The 17,672-nt window shown below is 38.0% G+C and overlaps 1 protein-coding gene across 1 annotated transcript in view; it reads right to left on the bottom strand.

The window, feature by feature from the left end:
* Positions 1-4,804: 4,804 nt before the first annotated feature.
* LOC149022377 (putative disease resistance protein At1g50180) overlaps positions 4,805-17,672 on the bottom strand; it is a 42,994-nt gene continuing 30,126 nt past the window's right edge. The window contains exons 3-4 of the mRNA XM_089150502.1: positions 5,242-8,150; positions 4,805-5,127 (exon numbers count right to left, since the gene is read on the bottom strand). Coding sequence (XP_089006628.1) covers positions 5,274-8,090 — 2,817 coding nt within the window. The 5' untranslated portion in view covers positions 8,091-8,150 and the 3' untranslated portion in view covers positions 4,805-5,127; positions 5,242-5,273. The remainder of the gene's footprint in view (positions 5,128-5,241; positions 8,151-17,672) is intronic.

Genomic DNA, 17,672 nt, shown 5'->3' with positions numbered 1-17,672 from the left:
ATAGGTGGGATCCTGATGCGTGTTGCCATTATGGTTCTTGTTCCCGACCCAGTCTAGGTTATCATCCTAGTTCAGTTCCCACCCACAAGGCTCCTTGTCCTGCTTTCTGGCTGCTTGCTAGGGAGGTTTGTAGTCCTTTGAGGTCCCATCAAAATGTCATCTCCCTGAGCAATACATTCACTCTCTATTCCAGGGTTCTCATTAAATTCAATATTCCTCGGGTCACGAGTGACTCCAGTCATTTCTTTCTCGGTTATGATTATCTCCCAGGGTGGTTGATTGCCTGTCACTTCAGCCATTCTTCAAAATTGGTCCAAGTTATAGGAATTGGGCACCTAGGAACTCTAATCTTATGGACAATGCTTTGCAACATGCCTAGCACCTCCAAGTTGCATCCACATCATACCAACATCATCTTGTGTAATCGACATCAGTAGGGCATTAGGTTGTTCTTCGTGGTTTTGCCAATTATGCTGCTGGGAAGGGGGCGGCAGATTCGTACCTGACTGAGAAGCATTTTGGTTGCTCTTGGATCTAGTCTCCACTTTGTGCAGCGGCATGGGAAGAAGATAGATTAGCTACCATGGCTTCCTTTGGTCTCTTCCCACGGACGATGCCAAATTGATGCGTCCAGGATCTGACCAACCACCGAGGTTCCTTCACAATCTATAAAACAAGGTTAGAGTGCAGGTCGACCTTGGATGGTTAGGAAGCCACCTACGATGACCAATCAGTAAGAACGCAACACCTGGAGACTCTGTAAATCAGTAGAGCCCCAATAACAAGCTTAATGAGAACTCAGTTTCCTCAGGTGTGGGTGAGTTTAGGGTATTTATACTTGTCACCTGATGGAGGTTGACGGTCGGATCAAATGGGCTCACTTAGCTCTCGATTGTATGATCTAGGTCTAGTGTTTGATCCTTTTGGAGACTTTTGGTCCAATCTTTCATATATGGGCAAGAGTTCTTGTATTGGGATCTGATATCCTCAGGTAAGTATTTCCTTAATGGTTGGATTCTCCCACACATTTGGCGGGATCCTCGGAGTTTCTCTATCAAGTCTCTCTAACTTCTGCCTTTGAACTAACCAGGGCAAGCCACCAGCCCAACCACCAACGATCTCAAGGGTTCACTTCTTGTCCCAGCTCCGTACTTATCACCATGCAATTGCCTTTAAAATGGTTTGCTATCCACACCAACTCATCCTTCCAATATTGCTTAATGGAGAAAGCGAATCCATTAATGAGTAAGACCTCTTTCCAATTTCATTTTGAAAAAGGACAACGAAAATAAAGGTGGTAAATAGATTCCGACTCCTCATGATAGAAAGCACACCGAGGATCTTGAACATCCCACCATTCAGAAATCACATTTAAGGTTGGTAAGCAAGAGTGGCTAGCTAGTCAGAACACAAAGCAAAATCAAGTTGGAGCCTTAGAACGCCAAATCAACTCCAACCGTACTTAGAGCCTTATTAGTCGGTTGTCTTACCATATTGTGCACTCTCCTCATACCAAACCTGCCATTTGGAGAAGAAATCCACACCGGCGTATGTTCTAGGAGACAACTTGAACCAGATACATCTACCCTCCAAGGTTCGAAGCTTCAAAATGGCTTTTAGAGTATGAGAGTGATCACTAGGAATTTGGAGGGACCAACCTCCAAATCGAATCATTGGAAAGCTATCTTTTCTTCACATAGGAACACCAACAGGAGGATACCCAAGTCACCAAATGCCAAATATGATGAATGGGTGCTGCAGAAGTCCACTCACCCAACCTTCGCAGCCCCAGCCCGCCTTCATCAATTTATTTACACACAGCCAACCACGAGACCTCATGGAACCCTAAATCAGTTGAACCTTTCTAGAAATTTTTTTACTGAAAATAGATTCCAGCTAATTAAGGATGTCTTTGTATAGACAATAACATTAAGCTAATATGCAACGGTCCCATAAGAACTCATTGAATAAAGATGCATGGAATAAGGATCGAATACGCAATGATCCCCATAAGGATGGTGCAAAGGTTTTTGGGTAATTCATCATCCATCTTTGGTGAGTACAAAGCATGGTGGAGTTTTATTTAATTGTAAACTTAAAACATTTTACCAAAGTTCAAAATGCTTTTCTGGAGTAGGGCTTTTAACAAAGGACTTCCTTCCAGTCTTATTTTTCTGTCTCTATGTAAAAACCAAATCTTGCTTGATGTGCCATGTGGAGGATGCAGATGACAGATTTCATTGCTGTCCTAGTTTAAGCGTGAAAGGGATAATGCGTGGCATAGGAGGATAGGATTGTTGATTCATCTAGCTCAATTGAGGTTGTTTTGTTTGCTTCGAAGCAGGGTTGAACTTTTTGTGTTTGTAGAAACCTCTTACAGGAAGGACTTCAAAATTTTAGAATATTTGTTTCCCATCCCCAAGAGGCCATGGCCAAATCATAGGGTTGACCTATTAGTTGATCTAGTTCAGTTTCCAGGAAAGATGGATTTAGTGGTTGAAGAACATGAGGTGGAACTTTGTTTTGTAGAAAACAGAGCTTGGGCTGCACTTGAGCACCAACACTCTGTTAGTAATCTTGCATGACTGGTGTGTTTTTACGTTTTAATTTATTCTATTTTCATAAAGAAAAATATATCTATCACTTTTAACATAATAATTTCTCTGCACAAAAAACGATTTTTCCATATATTTGTATCATACTAATTTCACAAAAAAACAGGAACAAAAAAATGGTTTAATTAATTCATGGTGTATCATTCGCTGTTTGTGTAATCGATGGTCGCAAGTTGCTGTGAATTTGGTATTGTTGACCCGAACCTATCCTAGATTCTTGATCCACTTGAGCCCAAATAGCTGTTTTGTTAGATTTGTCAATTTTGAAGATAGGTGAGGATTAAGATTTCTGCAGTCTGTTTTTGCTTTGTGTTAGGAGATGCTCTTACAAAATTTTGATTTGTGTTTAAGAGCCTTTTTTTGTAATGATTTTATTCTCATTTTTATCTATTTAAAAAAAAATCAATACAAAAGGATGATAATACTAAATTTTGAAATTATGATAATATTTAGATATACTTAAAAACGATTTACATAAACTGCTAAATGCACCAAATTTTTTTTTTTAGTTCCCTCTTTCTTTTGTCTTTAAAAAAATGCTTACAAAAACCAAAAAGGATGATAATACTAAATAGGCATGAACTGAGCTTTATATATTGTTGGAAATATATTACCACAGGGCAATCATATAAGACAAATAAAGCAGAATTAGAAAACTTATCTTGATTCAAATGGCATGAACAAAACCCTTTTCGAAAGCTTTGTTACGTACATCCATATTGATAAACGAAAATTGATGGAGTTGAAACGTGCCGGTAACGACACTTTCTTTAAGGTATTTAAACGCCCCCGAATTGTGCACACGGGTAAAGAATGTGTTTTCACCTCCAAGATCAGTCAACCCCTCCATCTCAGACGGTGCACTCCGTAATTGATGGAATAAGGGATCCGTAAAGCTACATTCACCAATTCGTTTTCTATGACACAATTTAAAGTAAACCAATGATTTTAAAACATTTGTACAAAATAACAAACTCCTCCGACCTTTATATAGGAGAGCAAGAGACACCAACGAATGTTGTCTCCAAAGGTTATATCTCTTCCCTTAAGGCATGTTTGTTAGCAAAGACACCTATTGGCCATTTAGGTGTCTTTTAGGAAAAGACCCAACCTTTAGAAAAATAAATTATTTAAATTTTCAAATAAATTATGAAAATTACAACATATATAGATAACAGATGGAATGAGAATTTTTCCTGTTTACAAAAGAAGTCTGTTGGCTTTCCAAGTGAAAAACCAAGAAGACTCTACCTATTGGTCTACTCTTGCAAGGCCCAGATAGCTTATTGCCACACCCATACATATATAAAACCCATCCTGTTTAGTAGTGTTTATAAATATAAATTATTTGCTTAAAGGATCGAGCACATAATCAAATCAAACCCCGCATCACCTGTTTTAAAATTAAGCTCCTTAACGAGAGTTGGGACCATTTATCTGCATTGCAAAGCCGTATGGGTGTGGAATCAATCAAAAAGTAGTTTGTTTTGAATAAAATGTTGAAATTACTGAACATCACTTTTGTTTCTCAGAGTGTATATATGGATGAGACAAAATCAAATATTTTAATGGAAAAAGAATTGAAAACTGATCAATCAGAAATGAAATCTGAGCTCAGAACTTAAAAACTCGCTAGAAAACTGAAACTTTTGTTTTTGAGTGATTATCTTTTTCTCTCTCCTCGTGGGTTGAAAGTGAGAACTTGCACTTACTCCTGCAAGTAAAACTGATTTCAGAATGCTATTGATGACATCTATCATTGTTATGTTTAGATTTTTTTCAAATTCAATTCAAGATAAAACAAAACATCTGGAAACCAAAACCGTACTAGATGCATGTATGAAAAAAGAGATTATCTATGAAGCTCAAGATTAATTAATCGAAAATCAAGCTTGCTAAGTTGTGGATTCCATCACCATGATCATCTGACGACGACCTTCCTCTTAGATATATAATAACAAATAATAATAATAATAATAATAAAAAGAATCATGCAAATTGAACGTCCAATTACGAAAAAGATTGAGGGTGAGACTTGAGAGTTCATCATATAATTGCCGCCGCCCGATGAGAGATGATGGCGTCAGTATCATGTTGTATCTCTCTACTGGGCCATTCCTTGCACGGCCCAGATAACTTATTGCCACACGTACCCATATATAAGAATAATAACAATAATAAAACCCATCATTAAACATGTTTAATACTTAATAGTGTTTACAGAAATAAATAAATAGTTTGTTTATAAAGGCCGGAAGTCTGTTGGCCTTCCAAGTTCCAAGTGAAAATGAAAAGCTAGAAATAATAATAATAATAATACTCCATCTTTCTTTCTAATATTGGATCGACCATTAATTCCATGCCTCTGCATCTGCATCATGGCCCAGACAGACAGATGATACTTAATTTAATCCATACATAAATTGAAGCAGCCCCTCCCTCTCTTTTCTTTTACTACTCCTGCATCTGTCTCTTCTTTTGCAACCTCTCAACTCATTCTCTATCTCAATAGCTGCATATAATAATAATAATAATAATAATTCAAAACAATTAATAGCGATTAAAAAAGTCACAAAGGAAAGAAATATATACATTTATATTTCTGTGAAAGGAAAGGATAGCTCACTTGTGATATTGCAAGCCTTCATCTTCATCTATTTAATAATTGATAGAGGGTATGTGCTTTATCTTTTCCCAATCCTCCCCGGCTCCTTCTTCTTCCGTGTCTTTTTGGATCCTAGCTTTAAACTCATCCGGCATGCCATATATATTCAGCTCTTGAAGGGTAGTGACGTAGCGCAATCCATCTGGAATCATCTTTAGTTCATCGCAGGAATTAATAGTCAAAACTTTAAGGCAGGGGAAGGCTCCTTGCTGCACCTGCACTTCCTCTAAGTTCGGAAGATAATGTATTCTCAATTCTTGGAGTTTAGCAAAACCCCCTGCTGAACAAATCATTTCCTTTCCTTCAACTGCATTTACTACTAATTGGAGAATCTTCAAGTTTGGTAGCTTCTCTAGTGTTGCCATTGGTTGGTCTTCTTCCTTTAAATGTGACTCCAACAATATCAACTCTATGAGATTCGGCGGAAATTCATCGGAGACAGGTATCTTCTCTAGTTCCCCACACAATTTAATACAACGGAGATGCACATGGTGTGAAAATGAAACAAGATCAAACAAATTAGGAGGGAAACACTCTGAGAGAGACAAGACTCTAAGTTTTTCCAATTCGGTCAAAGAGGCAATTAATGCCTCTTTTCTGTCCAACGTGGTCTCCCTTCCTTTGTATGATATCTCGAGTTGCCTCAGATTTGTCAACTTGTCAAGTGCACCTATCCAACTGCCTTTATCGAGACACAGCGTTTGGAGTTCCCTCAAATTATTGATTCTAGAAGTAGAAGGACCACTTTGATTACCAATCTTATTCACAACATTTTCCATGCATTTCACTACACTACCTGGAGACCCCTGTAAGACGTGGCAAATAAGATGTCTTAGTTGCTGCATTCTCCATATTTCCTTGGGAATGTCACTAAGATTTGTCCAAGACAGATCTAAGGTTTGTAAATTGCAGAGGTTCCCCATTGAATGTGGAATTCTTTTTATTTCGGTTGTTTTTAAGCTCAAGTACTTCAGAAGGACGAGCCCTCCAATTTCCTCGGGTAAAGTACGGATATTTTCAGCTCCCTCTAAATCCAATACTCTAAGTAGATTGAACCCTTTCCACATCTTTTTGTCAAGTTGACTTCCTCCTCCACTGAAGTCCAACAAGGAATGAAGATGGTATAGGATACTAGAACTGCTTGGTACATGATGATACATACCATTATTGTTGTCGGAATGGATCCCAAGCCATCGGAATCTATTTAGACAAGTCGAAGCCGAACAGTTACTAGTGCTACTCCCATAGATTTCAACAAGCTTTTCTTCCTTGGCTTCTGAAACTGCCATGTCCCGCAACAGATCATGGATACGGCATGTTTCAACACTTCCATCTAATCTCCTCTTTGCCACTTGGATCATGCTCCTATCAATCAACTCCACTAGGTACTCCTCCGCCACATCTTCCATTGACTCATTGCCCCTCTGTTGTATAAACCCTTCTGCAACCCATAACCAAATCAATTTTTTAGATTCGATCTCATGGTCTTCTGGGGAAACACTAAAATAGAGGAAACAAGATTTTAAATAATACGGCAAATCCATATAACTTAGAGCTAATATGGACATGCATTGCTCTTGGCCTTGATTAAGATGCCATTTCACACTATCAAGTGTTCTCTTCCACACGCTTGTTGTCTGTGGCTTTGTTGATAAAACACCACCTAATGCCACAATTGCAAGCGGTAATCCATGGCACTTGGCAACCAATTCTGTTTCAAATTCTTTTAGTTCACTTGGTAATCTTTGTTGATCACGTGGCACCTGAAATTGGAGGACCTTCTTTTCAAAGAGTTCAAGACTCTCCTTCTCATCCAAAGGCTTCAGTTCATGAGGATCAATAGCATTTAAAGGTTCAGCACGTTTGGCTACTTCCAAATTGCGAGTAGTAAGTAACACTCGTTGTTGCTTCCTTTGATCATTCTGATTAGGATCATATAGAAATGCCCTTTTCAACTTATCCCAATCTTGTGTCTTCCATACATCGTCGAATACTAACAAACAACGTTTCTGTTTCAATTGATCAGAGAGAATATTCTTCAAATCTTCTTCATTCTTCTTTTCCAGCTCCTGCTTTTTGAGCATCGTAAGTTGTGATATTGCTGAGAAGAGAAGATCTTTGATTCGGTATTCTTGGGAGACATAAATCCATGCACAAGAATTAAAAAAATCCTTGACCTCATTCCTATTGCAAACTTTCTTCGTGAGGGTGGTCTTACCTAGACCACCCATACCTACTATGGAAACAACAAGGAGCTGTCTAGGATCTTCTTTTGTCAAAAGAGTTGTGAGTTCACCAGTATCTTTCTCAAGGCCAACAATGTCATCGACCTCATCTTCCATGATATTTCTGTTTACCTTCTGTATAGATCCATTATCCATTCCAGCCGAAGAAGTCTCTCCAGATTCACTAGCTTCAATCCCATACTTGGATTTATTCGCTGAAATCTTTTCAAGCCTTCTATTGATATCTTCCAATTGATTTCCCAACTTGTGCCGTTCAACAAGATGTTTATGATAACTCACAATCCTTTGCCCAATATTTTTCCGCTGCTTTCGCATGACATCAAGCGTGTACAGATCAAGTATATCCTCAGCAAAATATGCGAGGTTTCTGATTTGACTCACCCATATGTTCACCCTTCTATCTTTTTTGCGCTTTTCATCAGCATCTCTTAAGAAGAAGTTAATCCACTCAAGTTCGTCATGAAGAGATAGGATTTGAGTTTCTAATCCACCAAGGAAAATAGCTTCTTGTAACATCAAGGTGCCAACTTTTCCCAATAGAGAAGTGATAATGGACTCCGCCATTTTTAAAGCAAATTTCTTCGACTTTAACCTTATTTACTTCGATAGGCCTGTCTACATGACCTGGGAATGACAATTAAAAGGAAGTGTCAAGTTAAAATTGTTCTTTTTTCTTCTACAACTCGTAACTAAGACAAAATTTTGCAAGAACCATGTTTCTGTGGCACCAATCATATGCATTAATACAGAATGTTGTTGGGTATTCTGGAAAATAATAAAACCTAACAAGAGATAGATTTGGGAACCAAAAAGGAATTATTTCAAATCAGCACCCATCTTAGGCTACAACCCAGTTTGCAGCTAAATTTTTTTCATCCTCTGTTTTTTCTCACTTGTGGATTCGAGCGAGAAGTTGCACCATTCCTGCTGCTACTACTACAAGGTTTATAAACCTATAAAGAATTTACTAATAAAATAAAATATTGAACAACCAATAGAGATGATAAACCTTAAAACTGCAATTATGCAATATGAAACCATATGAGACGGATGAATCAAGGAAATCAAGTAACTAATCATGAAACTTGTTTTAATGATACCAATAAAACTGATTTCAGGACGCCATTGGTGACATCCATCATTTTAATGTTTAGATTTTTCAATTCAATTCAAGGTAGAACAAACATCTGGAAACCAAAATCGTATAAGAAATATATTCCTTTGAGATATGGGGATTGGTTTTCTAATCTATTCCATTTAAAGGTAACATTTTACTTTTATGGGGATTGGTTTTGGGTCCCCTGTATATTGCTTTTATGTGGGAATAGCTAATTACAACCAATTTGAGAACTTTATGAAATGGAAAAAATATTTCATAAAAAATGGTGGAAAATCTCTAGTCCCCTTGGGCAGACGTATGCTATCTTGTTGAATCAAATTTCCTGTCTTGTATGCAATTGGTCTGAGTGGTATTACAAGAATGTTCAACAAAAGCTGCAAGATGTGGAAAGCCTAAGGAAATTGTTAACTAAATGACCCTTTCACACCTCATCAGTTTTGATGATTGTGAACACAGAGAAGTGTACTAACATGTTACTTGTGTGAAAGATTAAAAATGTCATAATGCAGTGAGAGGGTGTACAAGCAAACTTATACTGAGAGCGTAAATGCACTTAATTTGCTCTAATGATGTTCAAGAACCAAAAGAATGAAAGTATTACTAGTGCTATAGACACCTTGACAAAGGTTAGATAACCTCTTAGGCACCCCAGAAGTCACCTTAAGACAAGGAATGATTGTGATACAATGGAGACCAAGGACAAGGGAAAATAAAAAGTTGTTACCTTTAAAAAGGGAACAATTAGCAATACTCTAAGAAAACCTAACCAAAGAAGGAGACCAAGAAAAATGGGACAATCCTAAATGTAAGCTTATCATTTGTAAGGTGTGCAATGAGCCTAGTGACTCTTTGTGCACTCCCACAAGTAGTGGAAATAATTGAAACCCTAATTGGCTAGATAACCAAAGACTAAACCATAGAAGGCCTAACTAGAGGAGATTTCCTCCAAAAGACCACCATGACTATTTGAAGGCTGCATAAGTACACATTTTATGAATATCAAGGCTATCAAGGGTACACACTATATCGCTGTAAAAGATCTCACGCATATAAACAACTACATACACAATACACTACGAAACATGCATGGAGGCCTAGGAATAAGACAATAAGGAAAGCCAAGGCGGAGACAAAGACCCTAGATGTGCCTATGGAAGTTTTTTATATATGTGACCCTAATCATCAAAGATTAAAGGGTTATACTCCCACATGGGTTCCTAAGGGAAACTTTGATCCTAACACAAATGGACCCATAAGACATTAGGGACCAATGCGTTCTTAATCTTGTCTCCTCAAATGTGCTTGGAGAACATTATGCAATAATGGATGGTATATTAACAACAGTTGTTCCAAGCATATGACTACAAACCTTAAGAAATTCATGAAGACAACAAAATACGATAGAGATAACAGTACAAAGAAGATCAATAGAATTAGGAAAAACAACATTGGAGATACATTCATATCAAAAATTCTACTTGGTAGAGAACTTGCAACAATATAATCAGTGTATGTCATATACAGCATGGCTATAAGGTATTTTGATGTACCTCACTATTATGTTAGAGACCCCAAAGACGCATTGCTCTTAAAAGGCACTAGGAAAGGGAATATATACACATGCATATTTGAAAGTCCTCATCTAGTATGACATGTCTTATCTCGAATGAAGAATCCAAAACATGGGATAATAAGCTAGGACATGTCGAAACCAAGTTAACTAAACCAATCTTTTCAAGGAATCTTGTTAAAAACAGAGCTAAAAAAAAAAAAACTTGACAATAATCAATTCTGTGATGTATGTCAAAAGGGTAAGTAAAGAAGGTTCCCCCATAAGACCAAGAATATAGTCTCCACTAATAGACCTCTAGAGCTATTGCATGTGACTTATTTGGTCCTATCCCAACTGCTAGCCTAGGAGGTAAACACTAAACTTATGTGATAGAGGATGACTACTCCTGATACACATGTGCCCTATTTCTAAGGCATTAAAATGATGCACTTGATAAATTTGCTATTTTATGAAATACAAAACCAGAAGGTATACCTAATCACAAATACAAATCAATCATGGTGGAAAATTCGACCACATCCGGCCATCAGTTCCATGACTTCCATCACAGTGAAGAATCACTCTTCTCAACCCTTAGAACATAAAGTCAAATGGGGTTGTGAATAGAAAGAACAGGTCACTATAAGAAGTGGCACAGATAATGTTGAAAGGGTACTCTCCACTCAAGTACTTATGGCCAAAGGCGTGAACACTACATCCTACATGTTAAACCACATTTTAATTAGAAAACCTCTATCCAAGACTGAGCTTTATCACAATATGATTCCCAAGGTAAGTCATTTTTGAATTTTTGGATGTAAAATGAACTATTCGTAATGAAAAGGACAACCTTGGAAATTTTGATGCTAAGACTGTATCCTTCTCATCAATGAACCTTCTACAACCTCCTTGCTTGCCTACTTCTATCTCTAGCGCTACTAAACTTACACCCTTTACTAGCTCCAAAGTTGATCTTCTCTATTGAGCATATCCTTGACTAAGAAGGGTCCCCTCAGTGAATCAAATCTATCCTTCCAATTTTCCTCTACTGAATCCATATTCTGTTTTCCCTAAGATTGCAGAAGCTAGAACAATCAAGTCTTTACTAAAACCCAAAAAAGTCCCTGCTATTAAGGAGATCATCCAATCAAGCAGCTTTTCCTAGTTCCAAGTAGATGCCTCTGAAAAAGAATAGTACTTATCATTGTTTTGGCACGGGAACTCATCCATCAATAGACTATTCAAGGTTATACCGCCTCCATCTTGGTGCAGTCCACCTCTCTCCCACTGTGCATTGCAAACAAGGCATCCCTGCAATCTTGTGAGTGTATCTCTTTGATTCACGGTTCCTCAAGTACCAACATGTTACTATCAGTCATCTTCAGACTATCTTGAATGCTGGCACCATGTTCTTCACTATATTTCCAAATTATAACATACCTTTAGTAGATCCTCTTCTTCCACAAGCTTTGAAGTCATTAATCCACATTATTGGTGCCCCTCAAGCAACAAGATCTATTACAACCACCCCCACACTATCAGATGTGTTACTGGCTCTAGAATCATTCCTTTAATCTAGATACTGGCCACACTAAGGCACTCTTTATTAAAGTAGATACAAATCAAGCTATCACTGCCACTCAGGTTCCATGATAAATACATCGTGAAGAGCTTGCTCAGCTTCTTCTAATGCATGGATAACTGAGTATGAGGCCACTTATGCGGAACCTGAATAGATTCCTTCTCTAACTTCTACAAATCCAACTTATAAGAAGTTAAAAGAGGGCCAAACTGAAATCCGGTTCCCCAAATCGACAGCCTTCATGATCATCCCACTGGACTTACCACAAAAAGCACAGTTGTCGCTAGTGTCCATTTGAGCCTTCTCGCCAGATGGATCTCTGATATATGCATTTAGCTCCAGTTTTGGACATTAGTATTTTGATATTTGTGACTCCAGACTGTACTAAAGACAAGGATGATTATACTCCGGCCATCAGTTCCTCTTCGGCTAAAGAGACTCTACTTAACCCATATGGGAAAAAGAAGATTTCGCACAGAGAACATGATCCCCTCTGGCTTTGGTACTGTGATGATGCCCGAATGTGAGTCTAAGCCTTCAAAGTATCTGTTCATTGTAGAATATGGCTCCAGCAAACTGTGTCCACTTGGTTATTGCCCAATTCCTGTTCAAGTTCGGCCACATGCATATGACCCTTCTGGAAAAGCTAACCCAACTTTCAGTAGGGAGCCTATTCCTCAATCTTTTATGATGCAAGGCAGCTCCTCCTCTATCAACAAATAGTTTCCTGGTGTTGAACTTTTTGTCAATAAACAACACAAAAAGAATATATGGAAGTTTACCCTTCAAACGCCATAGCATCAAATGGACATCGAATGGAAAATTCTGCCCTAGAAGCAGCCTTGAATTGGCAAGCAGAAAAATGCCTTGGTCCAAAACCAATCTCAAAAAGATTGTCTGTTATCAAGAAAATACTTCCATACAACTCTTGCAGATAGATGCAGGCCTCCGATACCTGGAGAGAAAAGTGGAACAAACTCCACAACGAACTCTTGCGTCTAGCCACAAACCCCATTGTTTAGACTATCTAACATCTCATGGCCACAAAAGAGAAAGAGGAGATTTTATGAATCTTATCTCCACCACAAACAACTACAATTGCAGACATTTGTGTTAGCAGCTCCCACAACATTTCCCCAATACATGCCTAAAATATTTTCACACTCCATTTCAATATGTTCCACCCTCCCAACCTTCATACCCTTCTTTTGACCTTCAAGACTTTGCTCGCCAACCAATTCTCCAACAACTCCATCTATTTCAGGTTTTCCAACCTACACACCATCATCCAATGACAGGGATTTCCCCACAAATTTGTTACTAGAAGTTTGTGAATGGCAAGATAACGTGTTTAGATTTCACCTAAGAAAATCTTCATCACCTTCCACAACTACCCCTGCATCATGTGGATCCCTTGAACCACCATCTAATCCAAACTTCTTAACCTCCAATCTTCAGGCCCTTACCCAACCAACAGCACTCCCAAATTCTTTGTACAAACCTACTTGAGTTGACTCCTCCAATAATACCTCTATTTTTCAATCTGATATTTAACCAATAATCCATGAACCCATTTTTGCCACTCATCCAAATACTCCTATAGTGAATAATATTGTTAAGATCCTATTGAAGAACATGTTCCTCCAGCCCCTACACTCCTTCTAGGAACCATCATCCTAAGCACTTTCACACTAGATGATATCTCAATCAATGAATGGCTAGCCGGTGTTAGGAATTTCGTGCCGGCTTACCAGCAAAATGCATGCATGAAGGGTCGTCCGATGGCACTACCATCTATAAATTCTTGGCCCATACTACCAGATCCTTAAGAGAATGGTACCTTGCTCTTGGAAAATATAAGCAGGTGCAATGGGTACGGATCCCCTAGCACAATTCATATTCTATATAGCCAATTCCTCGGTGATCTAGGTGAAAGAACAATGCAGGATTGAGAAGATCCTCAATATGAAGTGTTGTTCTCTAGATAGAAAGCTATCTAGAAACACTACAAAAGTATGCTACCCAAGTTCTCTGTCCTTGGTAGAATGGATGACTACAACCTCAAACAGGTCTTTGTCAATTCCTTCGTAGAACCACTTGGAACAGATGCTCACAAAGACCTTGCAACCAAAGGACAGACAATTGATTTAGCTCAGTTGGCCAACTTTATCAAGCCACACTAGCCTCATTGGACAAGCTCTATTGACAGCATACATTTTGGCAACAATAGGAAAAGACCCAGTGAAAGTTGGGTCCTTTTCCGGCACATCTCATATCCAAACCAAATGCAAAGACTCTAGTTATACTTGCCCAATTAAGAAGAAGTCTCATTTCAAAAAGGACTTCAAGGATTTCATGAAATCCAAGCAATTCCCAAGCAAACATTTCAGGTCTAGGCCTGCATTTAAGTTTCGACCTCGCAAGCACTGGCAGTTCCTTTGAAGAAAGCAATCTCGTGGTAAAACCTCTGACAGAAACTATGCCTACGGTCAAAAGGGCCACTTTGCCAAAAATTGCCCAAGGACAGATATCAAGAAAAAGAAGGAGAAACTAGTCCAGATGGCCCATCAATTTCTAATTGAGTCTAGCTCTTTCGATGACATTGATGCAACATCAAATCTTTATACAGTCTTGATGACAGTGAAGACGAAGAAACACTCTTCAAGTTAGATCTACTTGAAGATGAATCTGAATGGAATGATGAAGAAGAATCCAATGACCAGACATTATGGTATATTAGCTAACCCAACATGAAACTCAACCTGAGTCTCCACCCTCCAGCTCATTGAAACCCAAATCCCACTAAGTGATCTTTCCTCTTGCACCTGTTGCCATTTTAGAATCAAGATGGGTAAAACCAACAAAGGTTATTACTTACTTTGACACTAGTGCATCATTCACCATGATCGATCCCCACATTCTCCTACCCAAATATTGGAAAACTTGCCAACAAACTCTTCTAGTAGCAAATGGAGAATCTTTCTTAGTTAACCTTGTTAGTAAAGGACCTATCAAGATTAAAATCTTCCCTACACTAGTCATCCATCATACAGTCCTCGGCTCAACCCTTCCAGGAAAAGACCTCATCATCGGCTTTGATATCCTTAGCAAAATGCCCTCTCCCCACTGGGGTCAAGTAGGTCTCACTTATAGGAAACAACTTCTCCCATGGACTTCTATCATAAGGCTCTTTTTTGCCATTCTAGTTGATTCTTTCTCGCAAAAGCTTCTAGCCGATTGTTGTGCCTCCAACCACACAGAGTTTCTTAAAAAATGTACACAATCTTGAATACTTCATACAACACCCCTTTAAGAAGAAGGAATATGCCAATCCTACTAAGGCCAGTCACTCAGGAATGAATCCTACTAAGAAGAATGAACATTGAATCCTACCACTTCTCAGTGGGCATGCAAAGTATTCTATGTGAACAAGTGGGCTGAACAAACAAGAGGCAAGATGCGCCTTGCCATTAAATGACTGTCCACACCAGCCCACAGTATTGGCACAACTCTCTTCAGCAATAGTTTTACCTCAAACACAATGCCTCAATAATTGGATTCCTTCATAAATAGTAAGTCTTATCCTAGGCATTTTGTGTACTCAAAATTCGTAACACAATAAAAACTCTAGTAGCATTTCTATTTAAAGCCATGTACATCTCACTTACAACAATATAGAAAACACAACAGCAAATTACCATCGTCGACGTAGGTTGGAATCATCAACTGAACCACGTAAAACCCTAGCCATATCTTCTTCTCCCTCTTGTTCTCCTACTTCATATACAATAAAAGTTTTAACATGGCATCAAATGCCTAGGTCGGTCATCCCACTCTCTCCTTTCCCTCTCTCAACAACTTTCTCTCCATTAACTCACGGAGAGTAATTATCTGATGTGGAAAAATCAACTTCTTCCATTGATGCAGACGTATGGACTATAGGGGATTATTGATGGGACCGATCCTTACCCACCTTCAACCATTCCAGACACCTCAGTTGCATCTTCCACCCCTCCTACACAACTCCCAGATATGAAGTACAATCACTAGATTCGTCAGGATCAATTGCTCATGTGCTGGCTTCTTACCTCCCTAGCTGAGAATGTACATGCTCAAGTAATCGGCTCCACCAATGCAAAAGCCTTTTCGGGTCCTTCGGAGAAACTTTACCTGTACCTCCTCTTAGCACGATCTCTTCCTTCATCTTCAAAACATCAAAAAGGGAGGTAACTCAATTCATGATCTCTTAATTAAATCTACTGCTAATCAGTCAGCTGCTATTGGTAAAACTATCATGGATGAGGATCTTTTTCTTATATGCCCTCAATGGCCTTGGCCCTAACTATGTTGCTTTTTTCACCTCCGTATCAACCCATGAAAATCCGCTTTCATTTAATGAGTTAAGTGAAATGTTGTTAACTCAGAAAATTTGCTTACAAGATGAAACTCCTTCTTTTCAATCACCAATACTGCAAATATGGCTATTGGGAATTAGCCCACTGCCCTTAGGAATATTCATCCTCCCTTCTCTGCTAATAGAGGCCGCTTTAGTGGTCATGGAAAAAATAGTTGAGGATGACCTTTTCAAAATTGATTTCATCATTTGAATTCACATGGACATAATCAAGGATCTTCTAACACACTCATAGCTCTCAATATCTTATTCATGAATTTTGTCAAATTTGTAATTGAAGAGGTCACAAGGCATTGGATTGTGATTAGAGAGTTAATCATGCTTTTCAAGGTGCCTCCAATAGTTCTATTGCAGCAAATTTTTTGGCATATGCACCATCCACCTTTGCATATTCAGCTTGGTACTCTGATTCGAGTGCCACATATCACATGACCTTAGATTTGGATTCTATGCATGCCACCCAACCATATCAGGGCAATGACCAACTCTTGATTGGCAATGGCACCTCTCTACTTATTGCTCATACTAGTATTGTTTCCCTCTCAAATTCTAGTTCATTAATTCTTTGGGATGTTTTACACGTGCATGCTATTCATAAAATTTGTTTTCTGTTTCTCAATTTACAAGAGATAACAATGCCATTTTTAAATTCCATCCTGATATTTGTTATGTGAATGATCACATCACAGGGAAGTGTCTTCTACAAGGCTAGACCACTAATGGACTTCACCTGCTTGATCTCTCTTCCAAGGAGAACAATTCAACCTTATTGCAGGCTTTGGAGAGAAATCTAAATTATCTCAATAGCATTCAAGACTAGGACACCCTAGCTTTAAGTCGTTCAACAATAAATTAAAGATTTTGATTTACCATTTATTAAATAAACATATTCTTGTTTTGTAGTGCTTGCCAACAAGGGAAGAGTCATGAGATCCCATTTGGAATTTCTAAGACAATTAAGTCTTAGATGTTTGGGGTCATTTCCTTACTATTTTGGTGGAAGGTTTTCGTTACTATGTCACTACAACAAAAACCCCTTATAGCTATAGATAATTAGCTATGGTTTTTTTAACCATAGCTACTAGTCTCTTTTAACTATAGTTTTTCCATATGTAGTAATATAAAATAGTTATTGCTGCAACATGTAGCACCTGCACTAACAAATATATTTATAAATGTGCTTGTAAAAGTGTAACTAAAAAGTGTAATAATATGAACCACTTTTTACTACAATATTCAAAACTGCATTAATATATTACCTTTAATTGCAAAAATATAACTACAGATATCTATTATAGTAATTTAAAATATTTTTAACTACGATATTCAAAACTATAGGAATAAAAAGACACTGTAACTACGGAAACAAAACTACAACTAAAAAGTGTAGTAATATATGGAACTTATTACTATGGAACTAAAAGTGTAACAATGTCAATCTTTTTGGCTACTAAAATATAACATAGTTATTTATTGTA

This window comes from Hakea prostrata, chromosome 3, assembly GCF_041222555.1.
Source record: "Hakea prostrata isolate BN-2017 chromosome 3, UWA_Hpros_2, whole genome shotgun sequence".
Taxonomy (NCBI): Eukaryota; Viridiplantae; Streptophyta; class Magnoliopsida; order Proteales; family Proteaceae; genus Hakea; species Hakea prostrata.
This window is presented reverse-complemented; position numbering and strand designations above follow the sequence as displayed.